Below are 21,402 nucleotides of genomic sequence, written 5' to 3' on the forward strand. Positions count from 1 at the left end.
AACCATTGTCACCAACAGTTATAACGTCTGTTTCTGCTAAAACCGATGCAATTTCTGCATTGATACGACCATCTGCAGGAGCTGATGCTGAAATGAGTTCACCCCAACCAAACAAATGGATAAAAAATGCTTGCAAACAGCTCATTAAATGTAGTATAAACTGTGCGTGCACATGTGTCGCAAGGTTTCAAAATATCTGTGCAAATGCACCAATGTAGGTTGTTTTGAGTGAGACCCAGGGGTTTCAAATATAAAAAATAGAAATACACATCACTTATAATGTTGATTAACTCTCATACAAGCATACTATTATAGGGCGTGTTAAGTTTTGTCCCGCTGGGCACCATCTTTTGAGACAGAACCAACCAACCAACAGAGGCAGCGACTTCTCCACATGGCGTGTTCACCGTAGCGCTTAACTTGCAGTAACATCCACTTCACATTCACTATTTGCAACTGACAAGTGCAAGTGACATTCACTGGGAGTCCAAACAGGGCAGGCCTCTACTTTTCATCGTGGTAAGGGTTAGGACAAACACAGGTGTAGCTCATAACACTAACTAAGGGTCTGCTCCTTAATGTATCAGGGCACAGGTAGTAGACCTATCTTCACTTCTTCACTTAGTTTCTCACCTCTGTAAAAAGGGTAGGTTATAATCGTCCCTATGCCGGATTCTTTAGCGGGACGCAAGCAGTTTGCCCGACACGAGTGGGCCCAGAAGGCGGCCTACCTGCTGGGCTGCAGCCTGGAGGAGCTCTCCTCTGCCATCTTCAAGCACCAAGCCAAAGGACTGCAGCGCTCCACCTCATTCAGAGGAGGCCCCGAGGAGGGTGGGGATGGACCAGGTACACGTCTCATCTAAAGCTGGAGATTGATTTTACATTCGATTTTATTGTGCTATGGTATAGGGTTTCGCATTACTCCGGTGCGGTATTAGTACAATTTGAAAATATAGAAAAATCCATACAAATGTACAGCTGTATATAAAATGGTGGATTATTAGAACCACATAATGTGTGTGTCATTTCCAAATGTATGTTTTATTGTTTTATCATGGAATTATTATTATGAAACTGTTGTACAGCCCTCCGATTTCTACGTCTTTTATCTTGCCCTAACGTCTCGTATTCTTCCTCTCTTACCTTGCATATATCCTGCTGGTTTGTGACTGGCACTCAGGTTCTAAGATCACAGCCCCGGAGTGTCTGGAGGCCATGGCCTCAGGCCTCTACTCTGAGCTATTCACCTTGGTCGTCTCCCTGGTGAACAGGTCTGCCCCCTCACTCTTTTACTCTCCCCCTCAGTCGGTCTCACTTATACTTTCTAACCATTGTTAGAGTTCGGATCGTCCAGTCACATTTTGAGGCTACATAAGCTGGTGGACTTCAAGTGTTGCAGCGTCATTTATTTTCTTTGTTAATTATATACAATAAAGGACTCTGACGTTTCACTGTTAGCAGCACACCATAAAATGGTGAGCAAACCGGAGAAGAACTGCTCATTGCACAAAATTTCGTGCTATTGGGTTAAGATAAATTGATAGCTCCTACAAAGACCACTGCGATGTAATACTGTGACCTCACAGACAGACGGACCCCATCACATGTGGGGCCTGGTTGGCAATAATTAAGGCTGCCTCAAGTTTGGTAGCTGTGTGCATATTTCTGCTTGTGTCAGTATTTTTACTGATAATTGATGTGGTGTGTTTTGTTTTGTATTCTCCAGGGCGCTGAAATCCAGTCAACACTCTCTGTGCTCCCTCCTGATTGTGGATACGCCAGGCTTCCAGAACCCACGCATGGCTCAGCGCCAGCGGGGAGCCACCTTTGAGGAGCTCTGCCACAATTATACCCAGGAGAGGCTGCAGACTCTCTTCCATGAGCGCACTTTTGTCCAGGAGCTGGAGAGATACAAGGAGGTGGTCCTGAGGCTCTTACTCAAACTACACAAATCCCTTCTTGGCATGCTGAGAAATCCTTTACAAATTCAGAGTGCATGTCACTGAAACTCCATACGAATCAAATAGAAAAATGTTTATGCATTAATTACTATTTAACAGGGGGATTGTTTTTCCCTCACAATAATCTGTTTAGTTTTTCTCTCTATGTTGTCCATATATTCTCACTCAATATACTTAGACTCACTCAACCATATCAAATCTAAAATTGATCTTCCTTATCTGAAATCATGAATTATTAAGATAATTTCTTTCTGTGATATCAACATTAATGTAGGTGCCAAATCTAACCCTTTCTCCCCCCCCCCCCCCCATGCATTTAGGAAAACATAGAGCTTGCTTTAGATGACATAGAGTCCAGCACATCTCAGTCTGTAGCAGCTATTGACCAAGCCTCAGCCCAAACCCTGGTAAGCACACACAAACCACACATCCCTCATGAGGATTCCATTCAGGCTTTCTTGCTTCTCGGCAAATGTGTTGACTATTGCTGATGCTGGTATTGACTTTTTAGAATGTTTTTTAATTCAACCTACCAAGGTTCTACCACCCTGTTCCTCTTCTAACTAACGCAATTATCATGTCGGTTGTTCATGCTCAGTTTCATGAACAACATCAGTCTTCATATTGAGATTCCTAATTGAGAGTTTAAACACCAATTCTATTATGCTGAGGGGTGTTTGTCATATTCATTAAATAAGTATTTAAGGACATGACTGTGAGTCAGAAAGAAAGAAAAGTGTGTTTATGCTCAACCCAAGACACTATGAATACATAGGGTAGAAAATAAGTCCAGCTCAAAGCAAAAAGGAAAGTAAATAATTCACCTTTAAAAAACAACTAAAATTAAATTCAGTTCTATTCTGGAATGAAGTGCATTCACCGCCACTGTGATAAACAAAATAAGAGCTACTTGTTTCCAATGGATTACCATGGGCATACTTGACTTTCTAGCTTTCATTCATTTAACATTTAATGAGGATATCCAAACCATATCTGAGCCAATATAACTAAAACAATGCATTGCTTTATGACAAATCCGTCATTATCAAACAACCGTTCTTAAAAAAACTCAGATGAAGTGGATGTATACTCAGTTGTGTTGTAAATGTAAATCCTCACTTGACCCATACATGTATGTGTAAACAGGTGCGTGCCTTAGCTAGGACAGATGAGGCGCGGGGCCTGCTGTGGCTGATGGAGGAGGAGGCGGTTCAGCCCGGGGGGTCCGAGGAGACCCTGCTGGAGCGGCTCTTCAGCTACTATGGCCCCCCGCACGGAGAAGGCAACAGTAAGGGCCTGGGTCGCACGGCCGACAAACCGGTCGGAAGTGCTAAGAACAGTGACCGACCGCTGGTTACAATTCAGGAGGGGTGATGGGGTGTAGGTGTTGAGCTTGGTTTATCACTGTAGGGGGGGGGGAGGCAGTTAGCTAGTGGATGGCAGGGTGTGGTGCATGTAAGATCTCTGGCAGCAGAGTTTAAAAGTGCCGGAGCCTATCCAGGGCTTTGTTGGGAACGTGATAAGATATGAGCTGACACTCGACACTCGTCCACTCACTCTGCAGGGCCCAGCCTGCTGCTGAAAGGAGACAAGCCCCAGCACTTCCTGCTGGGCCACAGCTCTGGGACGGACTGGGTGGAGTACGACGCCCAGGGCTGGCTCAGCCACGCCAAGCAGAACCCCGCCTTCCAGAAAGCTGCCACACTGCTGCAGGACTCTCAAAAGTATGGCCACGTTTACACCACTTGACTGTTTCGTCAGCGCCAGAGCTAGTTTGGGCCTTGGAAACTGAATAGGCTCTGCCGGGAGCTAATCGGCAGCTAGAGGAATCATGGCATGACCTACGCAATATATATGGTTCAGGATATTCTGATTCGATTGTTATTTATTTGATGGTATATTTTCCTGTCTGGCAGTTTAGGAGCAGTATATTTGATGTATTAATTAGAATAAGTATAACAGCTACAATTTTTGGGGCCACATAATCCGACTGGAATTGTGGTTGGTAGGGGCAGAAATGTCCAAATAGTGCTAAGAGAGGCAAATGTCAACTTTGGGGGACAAAAAATGGGCTTTTCCAAGCTGGCCTGAGCGGGGCGCTCGGGTGTTACAGCACCCAGGGTAGCATCGACACTAGGTTGAGATCCGACGCTCGTCCCATTGGGAATGACGACACCTACAGCAATCTCTTTGGAGCTGATTATGTGAATAAGGCTTCATGCAACAAATAACCTGCATGTTTGACCCTTTGATCTTTGATGTTGATATTCATAGGACATGCATTTGTTTTGTAGGTAGTATAGTTATATTATATTATATAGGTATATTATTCATATAACTAATTTTTGTTATGTCCTTTTTACTTGCTGTACACCCTTTGCTCCAGAATAATTACAGTTGTCAAACACTTATCCATTTATTATATGCAAATTATAGTATCCAATAATAATTCTCACTTTTATAAATATAAAGAAAGAAAGGAAAATCCTTCCGTTTGAAAGAGAATGGTGGTGGAAAATTGTTCAGAATCCTGAACCTATGGCCACTTATGTCCTCATTTACCTCCTCCTTGTGCTTCATTGACGTGACAATCACTGGCTGATTACCCATATTGAGACTAGCATTTGGCTAGCACTTGTCTCACTGTGTTTGACAAGATGAAGATATGTTTTCTTATTCTTGTTAATATTATTTAATCCTCCGAAACTCATTGACCAAATTATTTATTTCTCATTTCTTTTCTGCTCCCTCTCTCCGTCTAAACTGCCTCTGATTTTTTTTCTCTTTGCTATCCTTGGACCACTACAACCATCACCATGGATACCAACAGGAAGAACATCAGCGGGCTGTTCATGGGCCGGGCGGGCGGGGCCACGGTGCTCTCCGGCTCAATCGCCGGTCTGGAGGGCGGCTCGCAGCTGGCCCTGCGCCGGGCCACCAGCATGAGGAAGAACTTCACCACGGGCATGGCTGCTGTCAAGAAGAGGAGCCAGTGCATACAGATCAAGCTTCAAGTGGTGAGCGGACAAGACTGGCCTCTTCTCAGCTGCGGAGTACTAGACTTTTGTGGAACCTGGTTTATTTATATGATAATAATTGTTTATATTTAAATAATTTAGCAAACTAAAAATATATACATCCAGACATGTCGCTGCATGTGCATTTTTTGAAGAAAATCTGTGTGGTTGCGGGAGCCAACTCGTTGTGTGCGCAATATTTTGTGAGTTTGTTAACATGCTAATGCTAGCAGGGCTAATGAGCGAGCACGCCAAGTTTAAATTATTTTTATTTTTTTTGGATTGCGGGTTATATCGTCCCTGGTCGTCAAAGAGTTACTTTACATTTTGGAGAACTGTTTACGCACGTTTTCTATCTGTGTACCTACTTTGACAATTCTTGAGCTGTTTACCTTGTGAATGGTTGAAGTCAGCGTTTGTTCCTCATCTAAGAAATAGCTCACTGAGCACCTGCAACAGTGTTTGTTTGAAATTGTGATGTAATTTTTTTAGCTTTCGAAGCAAAACTTTCCACATTAGGAGGAAAGGCCTTAGGAGGATGTCCTTGATGGGCACACCAAATCTGTCCCTTGGGTTCTCTAAAGTGGACTTGTGACAGGTTGAATAATTGCAGCACATTTGCATCATCACATTTTTGCATAAATCTGACATAATTCTGCCTTTCTTTTAATAATACCATAATGTTGGGAGTATGTACCAAATCTTGGGTCATTTGGGTTTACGGATCAATAATCGATGTCAATGGACCTTATGGGTGCTTGAGGCACAAAGATTCAGCATATAAATAAGGCCATGATACCAAGTGTCAGAAACCTTTTTTAAATTGGGTGGGGGGCGTGGCTGTTAAGGTTTGACCGCGAGTTATAGCGCCCCCTGTGGTCACAGCGGTACAACCTCCCTACTTTCGGTCTACATATGTGGATTTAATTTTACAAATCCCTGGTGTTCAGGTTCTGAGTGGTTGATTTTATTTCAAAATATCTTAAAAATATATATATTAACCAATAGCATCCTGACCTAAATGGTACATTTACCTAGCAGGTAGGTGGTTAGTTTAAGATTGATCGATTGAATGGTGTAGTAGAAGTTTGTCAAATTAACCGCACAGTAGTAGTTTACGGGTCTGATATACCAACAAGGGCTTCCTTTTTTTATGCAGCAATAAGCTAGGGAATTTGTGTAATGCACTATCTGGGCCCTATAAACCGCCAAAGTAGGTCCTGTGAGATAAGGAATATATATTTATTTCTTGTTGTTTCTCTTTCAGGATGCATTAATTGACACAGTGCGCCGATCCAGGATACATTTTGTCCACTGCCTCCTTCCCAAAGTGGAGTCAGTAGGCGTGGTGGGGGACCCCCGAGTGTCTCACGGAGACATCCCCGACTCTGGCCTCATGACCCTCGACGTAGGCCTGCTTCGGGCCCAGCTCCGGGGCTCTAAGCTACTAGATGCTTTGCGCATCTACAGACAAGGTGCAGCTTCTCCACTCCTCCCAGAGAAACCAAAACATATTTTTACACACAGCTAGAACATTTTGGCGATTGTTGCTTAAATGCTTTAATATATATATACATGCATCCATGCAACATTTTCTTTATTTTTTTTTGCTTTGCTGTAGAATTAAATTAATATTGATGAATCTTCTTCATGCCAATGTTCCTCCTACTGTTCTTAACCCCCATCCATTTGTCCTCACTGGCTTCAGGGTACCCTGATCACATGGTGTTCTCTGAATTCCGGCGACGCTTTGATGTGCTGGCGCCACACCTGACCAAAAAGCATGGGCATCACTACATTGTCACAGACGAAAGAAGGGTATGTTAATTGATATTCTTACACACACACACATACACAGCTTTCTTACCGCTCGTTCTCAGTTGATTCTTCCCATCTCCTCACCACTCCAAGAGGCACTCTTGTGTGTAATTAATTATGATTGCGCAGGCTGGCAGCATACGACCGCTGTACTGATTAATTACTGGCAGGGCAAAGTAGAGGTTTTGCGTTCCTCCACTAGCCCCTCCTCCCCGCTCCTCTCTCTTTTTCTCTCCCTCTTGCTTCTCTTCTTGCTGTCTGCGTCGTTATCTTTCAAGTGCCTTTTGTTCAGGAGGTCGAGTGCTTCATGCACGTCTCCCAGCATATGATTAATGTCTTGCGCTGTCTTTTCTCACTAGCCGGCACCTTTCAGCAATTAGCTATTTTTTTTAAAGGCGTTTAAAGGAAGGGATGGCCTAGGTGGTAGATCTAAAATGTTTTAAACCTGATATAATTGTTTGCATGCATTAATGCATTGAGCTATATAAGTAGCAAAATGTTGGTAGTATTTGTGGTCTTTTTTGATGGGCTGTGTAAAATGTTCCGAAGTTATTCACCATCAAGCTTATTCAAAATGGGCCTCTGTACAAAACAAACACACAAACAATAAATATTGGTTTGCTAAATCTCCTCCTGATTGTCCCTTTTTACCCAAACAACCCTTTTTTCTCTCCGCATAACATCCTAGTTGTCTTGCATCATCTTGAAATAATGCCTAGCTGTTTCACCTGCTAACTGTTGTTTGAATGTTACTGTGTGCACTTTAAGGATATCAACAGATGTTGATGTAAGAAATGTTTGATGTTTGCATAGAAGAGTGAAATGTCAGGTGATGCGGCGAGTCTTAAAATTCAGGGTGAGGAGGGAAGGTGTTTATCTATGTGGGTTGAATCTTGAACAGGGCGTTTGTTGTGATTTGGAAAGCAGGTCACAAAATGTTGATGCAACTAGAGGTAGACGGATCCCTCAAGACCCCCAGATATTTATTTATAAGTGTGTGTGTGTGTGTGTGTGTGTGTGTGTGTGTGTGTGTGTGTGTGTGTGTGTTTGTGTGTGTAGGCAGTGGAGGAGCTGTTGGACTCTTTGGAACTGGAGAAGACCAACTACCACATGGGGCTTAGTAGAGTAAGTGAAAACTATTCTAATATGTTCTTCCTATCAGTTTTTATTGCTACCAATATTAAAATTATACTTAAGATTGCTTAAGACGTATGTGGGCTTTCTTTGTCTTAACTGAAAGTCAAAGTAATATAGCAGTAGGAGATTTCGATTTCAAGTCTTCCTGTTTGCTGCCATGCATGTCCACCGCATTTATCTCATTGATTGTAGGAAGTATAAAGTTAAATTTGATCAACGTATATCAATATTATGCACTGTTTCCGTGTTCCCTTCAGGTTTTCTTCAGAGCAGGGGCTCTCACCAAGTTGGAGGAGCAGCGTGACGTGCAGACCAGGAGGAACCTCACTCTGTTCCAGTCTGCTTGTCGTGGGTTCCTGGCCAGGCAGGCCTTCAAGAAAAGAAAGGTAACGTGAACGCAGCACATAGTGCTTTCACCAGAAGCTGAACACAACCACATAATTAGACCACTCGCCTAAACTACGCAACTTATGGCGCATTTCCACCGGAGGGTTCGGTTCGGTTCGCCTCAGTCCGGTAGCGGGGGTGCGGTATAGCCCAGCTCAGTTCCGAGGTCGCGTTTCCACCATCGACAGTACCCTTATGGTAGGCCGGATGTCGATCGCCCCGGCAGCTACGTAAACATCGTGACATCATAGCAGCCCGACACAGTGTAGCCTGCTCAATAAAAACAATGGAAAAGAGGAACGCAACACATTAAACCAAGAGCTACCATGGCAGTTGTCCAGCAAGTTTCAGAACGTCTCCACCTCCTTGTTCGCCCAAGCTAAAGTTTTGCGCGACATGTCTATTGTCCAGAATAATACCTTGTGGGTGCTGTTTGTTTGTTTTTATCCCCATGTCGCCTGGAAGTGACGATTCTGTCGACCAATCAACGGAGGGCGTGTGTAGCTCGAACTTTCCGGCACCCTTTCATGCGTTTCAGTACCGAGTACTGCCAGAGGAGTGCAAGAGGAGTACGGCTCAGTACGGCTCAGTACGGCTCAGTCCTGGTCACGCCCACTTTTGGCGGTGGAAACGCGATCTGTGCCGCACCTTTGCGAACCAAACCGCACCCTCCGGTGGAAACGCGCCATTAAGCACTCAACTAAACTTAACTGCAACAACAGAAGTCATTGAGTGGTGTAAGTTTAGGGTTAGGGTTCACTTACCAATGGATACATTGGTAAGTGAACCCTAGCATCGGTTGAGGGTGGCAGTGTGTTGAGCCAGTCCACTTACCAATGGATACATTGGTAAGTGGTGCATCTGTTTTGGCAGCAGTTGGACAAATATTTTTTTTTACTTAAAATATATATCAATATTATGTCCGGTACATTTTACCTGAAAGAAAATTCAAAAAAATAAAGTGTGCCTCACCATGTGGGAATTGTCACATGGAGCATGCCTTCACCCCCACGTCCCTTTGCTCTATCACTCTTTTCGCTCTCCTACTGTCTCTGGCTTTTATATCATTCACTGTTTTCCACTCATCACCATCACTCTGACCACCACGGGCATCGGTTGAGGGTGGCAGTGTGTTGAGCCAGTCCTTATTATAGTCTTCTACTTCTACTTCTTCTACTTCTTCTTCTTCTGTTGACAGAGAAGGATGCTCCGCAGCTGTTAAAGCACTCATTCTTGCATTTATACATTTTGTTTGATGAAAAAAGCAGCATTAAAGGTTGTATCAGCGATGTTGGGTGACGTCACTTCTGTTGGTAATTGAAGCGAGATCCCAAACAAACAGAGCCAGCTCGCCCCTCCCTTCCGTGTTTCGTGCATCCAGTAAAAACTATCATGAACGCAGCGCAAAACCCCACAACACCCACCCCTTGTCGGTGATTGGTTGGAATACTATTTATTTTGGCTTTGAGTGGTTGGTAGTACCAGCGGATCGGGGGAAAGATCAGATGAATGTGATCATTTATGTTTTGGCCTAGAATTGCTGATACAACCTTTAAGGCAGAGCAGGAATAATCTAACCTTTACTGTTATATCCACGGCAACAAACCACACATTTATGGTGGGTTCATAACACCTGCACAATCTACTGAGAGCAACCTTGAGAAATACGATGTTATTAAAAAGGGTAAGCATTTTCTTAGATGTTTCAACCTGTAAAACGAAGTAACAAGGGAAATATAAGGTTACCAGGACTGCATGCAGTCAAACAAGGTATTCACAGCCCATGCACCGCCTATCTCAGCGGCCACCCCTTTCAAGCGCATCACGGTTGTAGTCATTACTCCTAGACGCAACGATTTTTTATAATACCAAAACCATTTCGTGCAATCTTATTCAGGCAACTCCATATATCATGTAGATCAAAAATGTTTCTCATTTAAATCTATTGTTCTGAAAAAATAAACATTTTCAAGGCTTTCCGATATGGGTCCCCAATGTACACCAGGTTCATCCATCGGTATATCAAAAATGTTACTCATTTAAAGCTCTGGTTCTGAAAAATAAACATTTCAAGGCTTTCCGAAATGGGTCCCCATGTACATCAGGTTCATCCTCCTCCCAAAACCATTTCTTGCAATCTAAATCTGGCAATTCCATATATCATGTATATCAAAAAATGTTTCATCAAAAATGTTACGGTGTGCACCCTTAATAACGTACATTTCTGTTGTCTATCACTTTTGAAAAGGGTCTTGCTCACAATAAGGCACACAGACTGTATAAAAACATCAACACTGTTTTCGAAGAAGGTTCTCACACTGCCACATCAGCTGCAGTCGGTGTGCCCCCAGCTCTCAACAAAACAATATCTTGCACCAGCCATAATCGAGACCAAAAAATCAATTTGCTACAGCCCTGCCATTTCCAATCTGCAACGCTGGGCTTCTCGACTTGTATGAGACCCACTTCATTCTATTTGAATCTTTCTTTGAAATAGTGGCATGATCTATAGCAGACAACCCCAATGATGTGAGTGGTCACACAACCCACTCATAGAGCACTCATGTGGAAAGCCATGGGACAAGCATCTGAACCACAGAATGCATTTATTTGTCTTTGATGAGGGAGATACATACAAGATGAAAACAACTTGGATGGTGAATTTATTAAGGTGCACTTTACCTAGTGAACCATCACTAGGGTGACTGTTGACATGGGCAATTCTTCAGGGCTCGATGTATATGGTTTAGGGCACCTTTTTGACCTATATTCTTGCTGATTGAATTCACCCACGACCTCAAACCAGCCCAAACATGATCAGCCAGAATAGCTTTTACCGGCTTTAAGGGACAGCATGGATACTGTCAGGGCCCTTTGGCACGTTAACCCAAGGGCGTAGGTTTGGTCTGAGCTTTGACACCAACCCCCCCCCCCCCCCACACACACACACACACACACACACACACACACACACACACACACACACACACACACACACACACACACACACACACACACACACACACACACACACACACACACACAATAAATAAAATAACGTATGATGCAAGCCTGACTTTAACTTTGTTTGATGCATTATCGGCTGATGCATATGCAGTAAAACATTTAGTATAGCACTATTCCAATTGTACACATCTGCTTGGTAAGCAAAGACAAAGATTCCGTCCACCTATTAAATTATAAAACAGATCTGTCTCAAAAGACGTTTTTACACTGCCAAATATGCCTATGTCTTATGCGCTCCTTTTTCCCGGCATGGTCCGCGCGTTTACACTGGCCGAGGTAAATTGCCGGCCTGAGCTAGCACCCCAATTTACCCTCCCGGACCCTACACACATTGGCGGTTTCATTTTGATGTAACTGCGATTGGGGGGGGGGGGGCTTGGGTAGAGGTGTCGCTGCGTTGTCTAGACAGAGACAACGCAGCGATATCAACATGAGTAGTTCTAGCTGGAGAAGGGCATGTGTTCATTCTATTGAAGTCTACACAATACTATTGTAAAGCCTACTATTTTTGATCTTATAATTGCCATTTCACTATTTTCCTCAAATCCATGCGCTGAATAGTGACCTGGTGCGTGCGTGTGTGTCTGTTGGGTTATCTGGATTACATAGGATGAAGCAAGCAAGTGATAACCAGTGATAACCAGATAAGACAGTGAAAACCGCGAGCTGCTGACCATCACGGGAGAGAAGGTGATGCAGGCGCATTAAACGTAGACGGGGAGAGATGATGCGATATACGAGAAAGACGCAGAGGAACTTTCCTTACGAGGAGCTGCGACCGAACCGTTTTGGCAGTGTAAAAAGGAAGGTGTATGTTGGGAGGCGGTACCGAAGTGGGAATTTAACCCTTTGTGTACCGCATGAGGCGCTTTTTTTTAGTTTCAACCTGAATATTGGTGGGGGCATTTCAGTCGTCATTTGACATTGGTGGGCGTAGATTTGCGTCCCCACGCAAATCTACGCCCTTGCGTTAACCTATGTCGGGAGTCTGCTAAATAGCCTCAAGGAATACGCCATGATATCTGTTAATGGAATAGTCGTTTGATTCAAAATATAGCATAGTGCATCTAGAAGAGGAGTTTGCTGAGTTTTCCAATGTGTTTTTTTATTTCTCCTATTCAATACAAGTGCCAGTGAAAACACAAGGTTGTAGTTTGAAACAAACAGATAATTTGGCAATATTTTCGGTCCTGTGATTAAGGCTACCTGTGATGCGCCGCTTGTGTCATATTATCAGCTTCTGGCTGAGTACTACATGGGGGGTAACCTGTCAGAGCCGTAATAGACAGATAGTCTGCGCTGAAAAAGTACCAAATTATCGACTAAACTACAATTTGAAGTGTATTCCTCTCACAGGAACAATAGCTAGGTAAATCAAACTCTGCAAGCCAATGGAAGATGTTCACGGAAAGTAAATGCTAACCCAGCAAACTCCCCACCTGGTTGACAATGAGGAGAATTGAATTTTTGACAGACATATTTACTCAATCACTTGCTGTATCAACACAGCATTTTAAGGAACATAAAAGTATACCCTCATACAATTGCCCCCACCCCCCATTTTCATCAGCAACAATGTTTTTTTATGTTCCTTCCAGATTCAAAACCTGGCCATCCGCTGCATCCAGAAGAACATTAAGAAGAACCGTGGTGTGAAGGGCTGGCCATGGTGGAAGCTCTTCACCACCGTCAGGCCTCTCATAGAGGTGCAGCTCACTGAGGAGCAGATCCGCGGCAAGGACGTAAGTGCTGCATTAATGATGATCGATGCGTTAATTATTAACAAACTGTATGCCTGGTTTCAGCCCCTGAATCACCAATCCCTTTATAATAATATTTTGTTCTGGTTTCGGTTGCTTGGTTTCACTCAAATCAGCAGGAAATTTCACTGAGCCAATTAGTGTCTTGCAGGCGGGACTTGAGACAAATGTGTCAACAAAACAGAAATCAACACGTCTACTCCCTTTGTTAAACTTTTGATCCTGCCTTAAGTATCTTTAAGGTCTACGGATTTTGCTATTGAAGAGTAACTTCATGTGCAAAATGGTTATCCGTCCAGGAGGAGATCCAGCAGCTGAAGCAGAGGTTGGAGAAGGGGGAGAAGGAGCGGAGCGAGCTGAGACTCAACAGTGACCGGCTCGAGAGCCGGGTACGACACACACGCACACCACACGCACACGTCAACCCGGGGCTTCCAAACTATTTCGCAAGGTAGCAAAACTGTGTGTTAACTCTTGTGTGTGTATTTCTGAATCAGATCACAGAGCTATCATCAGAAGTCGCTGATGAGCGGAACACAGGCGAGTCTGCCTCACAGATGCTGGAGACGGAGACCTCTGACAGACTACGTCTGGAGAAGGACATGAAGGAACTGCAGGTACGTAGACCACACACACACACACAGACACAGACAGACATACTGTTCTTGCTAGAATAAGTAATGTCACTGAAATAGCTTAAATTGGAGGTTCAATGGAGTTGAACCTCCAATTTACACTTTTGATCTGAGATTGGTTTCAGCACAGATAGATTCCTTATTGTCAAGATTGCCGGTGGCCTTAAAAACATTAATGTTAAACATACGTTGTTATTTTCAATGAGAGTCTCCTGTCTTAGTCAGCACTCAACCAGGTCATTATGACATTTTTTACTTCTTTGTAGTTTAAAATCAACATTAGATCATCAATATATTGATTCTTCGCTGTCATTGTCATGTGAAGTAGGCCAATATAATTTGTCATGTCATGGTGGTTGCATTTATAACGCGCACACGCAGAAAGCAGAACGATTTTATATCTGGATAATTTAACACCAGAGTGTGTGCTGAACATCTATAGGGCTGGCTCTTGTATATTTTGTAGTTAATGAGATGTTCTCACAGTCAACCCATTTTCTCTCTTTCTGTCGCCAGTCCAAGTTTGACAGCGTAAACAAACAGATGGAGTCGATGGAGATGGAAGTGATGGAAGCCCGCCTCATCAGGGCCTCCGAACTCAACGGAGAGATGGACGATGATGACACAGGTTTGAACCACAAATGCCAACATTTGCACATATGCAGAAAGATGATCAAAAATGTCCAAAAAGCACATTCAGTACATTATCAAAGTGTGTTGCCAATATTGATGCATAGGAAGGTTTCGGGAACCAATCAGACCTGATATTGCTCTTAGTCATCTCACCTGCAGAACCACACCACTGATTGGAAGAAAGCACATTTTGTAACCATGTGTATTTCATAGTGATCAATTTATCCAAAATGTTATCTAAAACGCATGATAGATATTCTCTATAGGTTAAAGTTGAAGTGTAGTTTTGTTTGTTATTTTGATTTGTATAATTTGTTTACATTAAGAAGCAAACTTTTATTTTGCATATAAAGCTTTGCATCAAATTACATTTAGTGACCCCGGTTAATTCCTGCCAGCGCTCATTTGCTGCATGTCCTCCTCTCTCTCCCATACCTGTCTTTCTAACTCTCACTGTATCTGTCATGAATAAAGCATACAAATGCAAAAATAAAATGTTTTAAGAGATGCAATGGAATTTCCGTAAATTGGCGTTTGCTTGTCTTACCCGAGGAGGGTTTTAATTCAAATTAGTAAATTGATGCAAATTCATCATTGTGCATCAAGTAGGGGAGTTTGCTCGGTTGGAAAACTCTTGACTTGTAGAGTTACAATAGCCTAGCACCTTTTCATGTGAGGGGAATACACTTAAAATTACTTTTCAAAGATTTCCAATTAACTGAATGGCCACATATGCAAAACATGTGCCAGAAACAACAAAACAAGATTGTAGTTTGTCTATAAAAACAAAGTTACCCTCCATATAGACTACCCAGCCAGAAGCAGTTGATAATGGAACTATACCAATCTGAAAAGTAAACCACCTGGTGGTCTATTGTCAAGCTGTGCTGTGTGTTGATGAGTATACAGACTTTGGATCCTGTGCAATGATGCATGGTGGGGGATATTTCAAACATCGGAGCCTCGTAAAGTTATTTAAAAAAATTCAAATCACATGTATCTCGCCCTGCAGGAGGAGAGTGGAGGCTGAAGTACGAGCGGGCCATCCGGGAGATTGAGTTCACCAAGAAGCGGCTGCAGCAGGAGTTTGATGACAAGTTGGAGGTGGAGCAGCAGAACAAGAGGCAGCTGGAGAGGAGGGTGAGGCGGGCACGCGCACACACACACACACACACACACACACACACACACACACACACACACACACACACACACACACACACACACACACACACACACACACACACACACACACACACACACACACACACACACACACACACCACCCATCTCACAGGGGAGCAAACATAGCTGCTCCTCTTTCCATGGCAAAATCCCAAAAAGGCGGCATCTTAAAACACAGTTCCCGCACATAAACTCGACAACACCATCAAATCAAGTTTAGTGTAGAGCACATTTAAAAATATCAACCAAAGTGGTTTACAGTGCAAAGAGGTCAAACAGTGTGCTCACATTAAAATAAAACCTATCAGGGTACAATTAAATAAAGAGTCAGAACAGGGTAATAACATGTTAACACACACACACACACACACACACACACACACACACACACACACACACACACACACACACACCTGTTAAGCAGTCAGGAGGATTCAAACGCTAGGGGATATATGTTTGTTTTTACCCTGGATTTAAAAGTTTTGGTAGAGAGGACTTGGCCGAAGGTGATCCATATTCTAGGGGCTGGAACTTCAAATGCACAATCTCCTTTGAGCTTAAATCTAGACCGGGGAACAACCAAAAGGTCTAGATCCGAAGACCTGACGACTCCGTACAGCTTTTTTCGGAAACGCCATCTCTTCGCCTGATATACAATGCTAGACACTCGGGACTCATATTGTTGATTGCATCTTTACCTTCCCACTTCAGATCGCTGTAATCCGGAGTGTGTATATCCAATATCTTTCTAACTTAAACAAATGTATACATTCAAACTACATTAACTGCTATTAAGATGTTGTTGTTATAAATGTCAGTTTCAGTTTTGATGTTGGGACATTCCGGGCAGGCGGGCGGTCATATTGTAAAACTTGTCGGATTTGGGGGAATTCCGCCTACCCAGGCCAGCCACTATTTGCTGGAGGAGTAACCTATTTCAGTCACAACAACAACAATGCATCTATTCTTTTTTAGAATAGTTGTAAGCCCGACATGGAAGACTAATGCCAAAGTACAGGGAGTTAAAGTAATCCAGTCGAGACTAAATAAAAACTGGACTTTTGGAAAGTTATAATTGCACTATAATTAATCATGACCTCTTTGGATGACTGATCTCCAGATCAGTGACCTGCAGGCAGATAACGAGGAGTCCCAGCGCATCGGTCAGCAGATGAAGAAGAAGCTCCAGCGGCTGACGGCAGAGCTGCAGGACACCAAGCTGCACCTGGAAGGACAGCAGAGCCGCAACCACGACCTGGAGAAGAAGCAGAGGAAGTCAGTACAAACATGCATGCATGCGCACAGACAGATAGACAGACAGACTAATGTATGGGGAGCCTTAAAGGTCAGGGATGCAAACACATGTTTGACAAAAAAAGAGAGCTACCCGAAGATGGAAAAAAATATGATGCGTAATATCCTATTAACATGAGGCCTGTGCTATATGCTTCAGTAAATAGGAAATTATATTTAGTAGATATAGCAGGTGATTGGCAGTGATGGAAAGATCCTCACGAAGAATAGCATTTTAAGTCCACCCATATGAGCGTGATAGCGATAAGGCCTTTCATTGGTCAGCCTAAAGGCAGATTTTTACTACTCCGTAAAGTGCTATACGTAGACACGGAGAGCCCTCTCCGTCGTCGGAGACGTGCGCATCCAATATTTTTTAACTATCCGTAGTCGCAACGGAGAAGGCAAGGGTTGTAATTGGTCCTCTAACAACATCATTTCCGGAATCAGTTTTCCTTGCACCTGTTTACTTTGCACCTTACAAATAAAACACCAAATAAAAATTGAAAAGGTTTGGGAGTTTATTTACAACACTATTTACATGGTAAGTAGCAGTGTTGGGCAAGTTACTTAAAAAAAGTAGTTAGTTACAGTTACTAGTTACTTCTCCCAAAAAGTAGCTCAAGTAGTTAGTCAGTTACAACTTATAAAAGTAGGCCAAAGTATACTTCTCGGACTCCGTAATCCAACTCCGTAACTACAGAAGCCCCTCGAGCCATCGAAGTTCTCCGCTGGGATGTTGGATACGCAATGCAATTCGATACCCGATCGATCTTATATGATGACTACTAACCATGTAGTGTTGTTAATAAACTTCCAAAGCTTCAAATCTTATGTGGTGTTTTATTGGTCCTAATCACAGCCCTTTCCTTTCTGACATCACAAGTGGGCGTGTCCACCTAGATATATGACTGATAGAGGAGCAATGTTTGCTACAGTCCACTGGGTAGGCTGGTGGACTGATCTATCCAGCACAAATCTAGGTGGACACGCCCACTTGTGATGTAAGAAGAGGCCGATTTTCAAAACGGCTTGTAACAGCTAATCACACTTACACCTGGTGGTATAATATGTCACCTTTAAGACCCCAAAATCGGAATAACAAACGCATGTCAACGTGTGCGTGAATGACTGACACCTGCGCCTGTCTTATGGAAATCCACACGCACGGAACACCTACTGTCTTAGGGTGTAACACAACGTGCTTTACAGCCACATATAAGCCTGTTTTTGCGTCAAAGCAACTGTCCAGTAATAGCTCAGTAGCTTGCCGCATGTCTTGATTAGCTGCACCACTGGCATTCTGACTGACTTTATGCTAACAACTACCCCCCTCTCCCTTGTGGGTTCCTCCAGGTTTGATAGCGAACAAAGTGTTTCTCAAGAGGAGGTGCAGAGAGAGAGGAGCCTGAGGGAGAAGCTGGGCAGAGAGAGAGATGTTCTGGCCGGAGAGGTCTTGGGACTCAGACAGCAGCTTGAGGTAAACTGACTGATTTACTTGTGCATTATCATAATCACTTAATCGTAACACACTTGTATATTGTAACACACCCTGTATATTGTAAGCTCTCTCTATGCTCTGTATTTATGTATTCCATGTTTTAATTCAAAAGTGAAATTGCTTATTGTGGTCAAATTACACGTTGAGATCTACTCCGGATTACGCATTACCACCGGAACCTTTAAGCCTGAGAATGTCTTTACTTTTGTTCATACTTCATTTGTGAGCATCTTATTTACAGCAACGTAATTGCGACGTACTCCTTCCCTGCTTTGCCTCCGACTTCCCTAATGTGTAACACAATCCAAAGGACAAGGAGCTGGAGTTGACTGCTGTGCATCTGAAGCACGAGCAGCTGGACGCCGAGCTGCAGGACCTCAGCTCCCAGGAGTCCAAGGACGAGGCCTCCCTCTCCAAGGTGCGCAAGCAGCTGCGGGACATCGAGGCCAAGGCCAAAGACCAGGAGGAGGAGCTGGACGAACAAGCAGGAACCATTCAGATGCTGGAAAAGGTACGACGCCACCTAGTTTCCCCCCTGACATCCTGCAATAAAACTCTCTGCTTCCCTAATGACAATATAAGAAGGGCACGGCGGACCATTTTCGGGGCGGGGGGGGGGGTCTATTTTGAGGGCGAAAATCCGAAATGCATTATTTCTCGTTTTCCCCGACACAGCCGTGTGCTTTTGGCTTTACAGTCTCCAGGCTCATAAAGTTATCTCACCTTGAATTCAATGTCCTAAGATAGTTTACTGAATGAAATTAAAGATGTCATCTTTTTGTGGCGTTCAGGCTAAACTGCGGTTGGAGATGGAGATGGAGCGGCTACGCCAAACACACTCAAAGGATATGGAGAGCAAAGAGGACGAAGTGGAGGAGATCAGACAGTCCTCCAGCAAGAAGGTAAGGACGTGGACATGCATTTAAATGGTCAGCCACTTGAAGTTGAACATTTTCACCATATTTATATGGAAGATTATTATTTGTGTATTTGTGTTTTGGTGATAAAGCTCTCTTAAAGGGCCCAAGTAAATATATAATGTAATTGTTATTATATACACAATCCCAGATAAGTATTTGCTCACAAAAAAGATTTATTAGCAAATGTATATGTATGTGTATTACTAACTTGAAAAAGTTAGGTGAGACACAAACACGGAACATAGGTAAACAAACGCTCAACTGTTATCAAGTCACTTTAGATTAAAATAATGTGCACACAAATATAATAGACATGAATAGATGAAGGTGGGGCCGGGGGGTCGAATCGATACCAGGTTGCCATAGTTACTTGTTAATCTGATATGTTATTTATATAGCTATACATTTCATCACATTTAGTCGTGTGCTATGTGTATGCCATTGCTATAACAATGCAGCATTGATCTTGGTCCTCTTGACTTTATTGGTATTTAATGGCCATGGGTATTTTTTTACCGTTTTCTTATGGAGTAATGTATGGATTGATTTCATGTCATTACTTGTGTTAATGGAGGGCTTCCTCTTAGTAGTGAATGCAGACTCTGAGTCATCCGGTGTTGTCTATTGTGAGGCAATATGCTGTAAGTGTATGTGTGGTATTGTGCTCAGCTAAGGCAGATGGAGGTCCAGCTTGAGGAAGAATACGATGACAAGCAGAAGGTTCTGAAGGAGAGGAGGGAGTTGGAGGCCAAGCTGTGTTCAGCAAAGGAGGAGGTAAACCAACATACACGTTTGCATTCAACGCTCTGGCTTCACGTGCTGATTTTCAGGTTCCTCCGGCTAAAAGGGTGTAAAAGCCATTATTTTGATTATTTGAAAAAAGTTGCCTATTTAATAGTTTGGGCTCCAGCAACCATTTGTATCTGGGAAAAAATGGGACCCAGCAAAATTCAGCAATGTATAACTTATCACACTCACACTCTCACTCACTCACTTGTTGTTTGATAACAGCCAAGGTGTTCTTGAATACATGGTGTGTTGAAGAAAAGTGTGCGACAACCGGGGTGGGAATTGCTTCCACATTCTGGTATTAATATGTACCACCCCAACTCACTCATATACTAGGTCAGCCACGTGGACATTGAGACGGAGAAGAGGCTCAGGAAGGACCTGAAGAGGACCAAGGCCCTGCTAGCGGACGCCCAGATCATGTTGGACCACATGAAGAACAACGCGCCCAGCAAGAGGGAGATCGCCCAGCTCAAGAACCAGGTACTGACCCCCTCCGCTATACTAGAAATCGTAGAGGAGATCCATCACGTCAACTAGTTAATTCATTCACAGGCAAATATTCATATTCAGGCATTTCTCTTTTACAGCTGGAAGAGTCTGAGTTCACTTGTGCAGCAGCAGTCAAGGCCCGCAAGGCCATGGAGGTGGAGATCGAGGACCTGCATGTCCAGATGGAGGACATCTCCAAAGCTAAGCAGGCGGTATGTCGGCCTTTTCCTTTTCTATCCTCACTAAGTGTTGAACATAAAGGTTGGCGATATGCTGTTGAGATGCCACAATATACGATAATCGATGGTGACAGGTTTGATGGTGATGGCCAGTATGGCCCTATTTCTTTCTCGCCCGACATTACACCTCGTGAGACCATCCTGATATTCACGTTTGTGTTTCAGAATGAATATCATTCTGGCCTAGGCTAGGCTGTAAAGTATTGTAAAACATGGCTGCAGCCTTATGGTATTCAAAAATCTTCATCCAATCAGAGTGACACTCTAGCTCTCTTGCCATATCCGGTTGGGGGCAGAGCAAAACATATTCTCCTTTGAGGAAAGCCTTCTTCCTAAAAGATTGAAGTTTGCTTGCTCATGGGATTTAGATTGGATACTTGTTGAGTATGTTTGGCACCTACATTAGAAATGGGAACTGTGTGGGAGGGAGTGGCTTGAGTGGTGTTTCAAGGCTGTACCATCTGTGGTTAGGAAGGCAGTAGATCTGAATGTCTCCAATAGTCCTGGGGAATTGGTCAGAGGGCATCTCCATACCCTCCATTATATATCAAATTGATTCATTCACCCTATCCTGTTAGAACTACATGTTCCTCCTTTGTTGTGTCTTT

At 43.4% G+C, this 21,402-nt stretch overlaps 1 protein-coding gene across 2 annotated transcripts in view; it reads left to right on the forward strand.

Annotated features, from left to right (window-relative positions):
* Positions 1-21,402, forward strand: part of myo18ab (myosin XVIIIA b) — a 63,548-nt gene that overhangs the window by 22,419 nt on the left and 19,727 nt on the right. For both annotated transcript variants that reach the window (XM_079733614.1, XM_079733615.1), the window contains exons 11-33: positions 682-846; positions 1,181-1,271; positions 1,727-1,919; positions 2,282-2,368; positions 3,108-3,249; positions 3,526-3,685; positions 4,792-4,978; positions 6,246-6,453; positions 6,687-6,796; positions 7,856-7,921; positions 8,191-8,319; positions 12,946-13,089; positions 13,407-13,496; positions 13,605-13,724; positions 14,259-14,370; positions 15,388-15,515; positions 16,681-16,835; positions 18,210-18,333; positions 18,665-18,865; positions 19,146-19,256; positions 19,944-20,048; positions 20,400-20,546; positions 20,654-20,767. In XM_079733614.1, the coding sequence (XP_079589740.1) occupies positions 682-846; positions 1,181-1,271; positions 1,727-1,919; positions 2,282-2,368; positions 3,108-3,249; positions 3,526-3,685; positions 4,792-4,978; positions 6,246-6,453; positions 6,687-6,796; positions 7,856-7,921; positions 8,191-8,319; positions 12,946-13,089; positions 13,407-13,496; positions 13,605-13,724; positions 14,259-14,370; positions 15,388-15,515; positions 16,681-16,835; positions 18,210-18,333; positions 18,665-18,865; positions 19,146-19,256; positions 19,944-20,048; positions 20,400-20,546; positions 20,654-20,767 (3,089 nt within the window). The remainder of the gene's footprint in view (positions 1-681; positions 847-1,180; positions 1,272-1,726; positions 1,920-2,281; positions 2,369-3,107; positions 3,250-3,525; positions 3,686-4,791; positions 4,979-6,245; positions 6,454-6,686; positions 6,797-7,855; positions 7,922-8,190; positions 8,320-12,945; positions 13,090-13,406; positions 13,497-13,604; positions 13,725-14,258; positions 14,371-15,387; positions 15,516-16,680; positions 16,836-18,209; positions 18,334-18,664; positions 18,866-19,145; positions 19,257-19,943; positions 20,049-20,399; positions 20,547-20,653; positions 20,768-21,402) is intronic.

Source organism: Pollachius pollachius (genome assembly GCF_949987615.1).
Source record: "Pollachius pollachius genome assembly, chromosome: 3".
In the NCBI taxonomy this organism is placed as follows: Eukaryota; Metazoa; Chordata; class Actinopteri; order Gadiformes; family Gadidae; genus Pollachius; species Pollachius pollachius.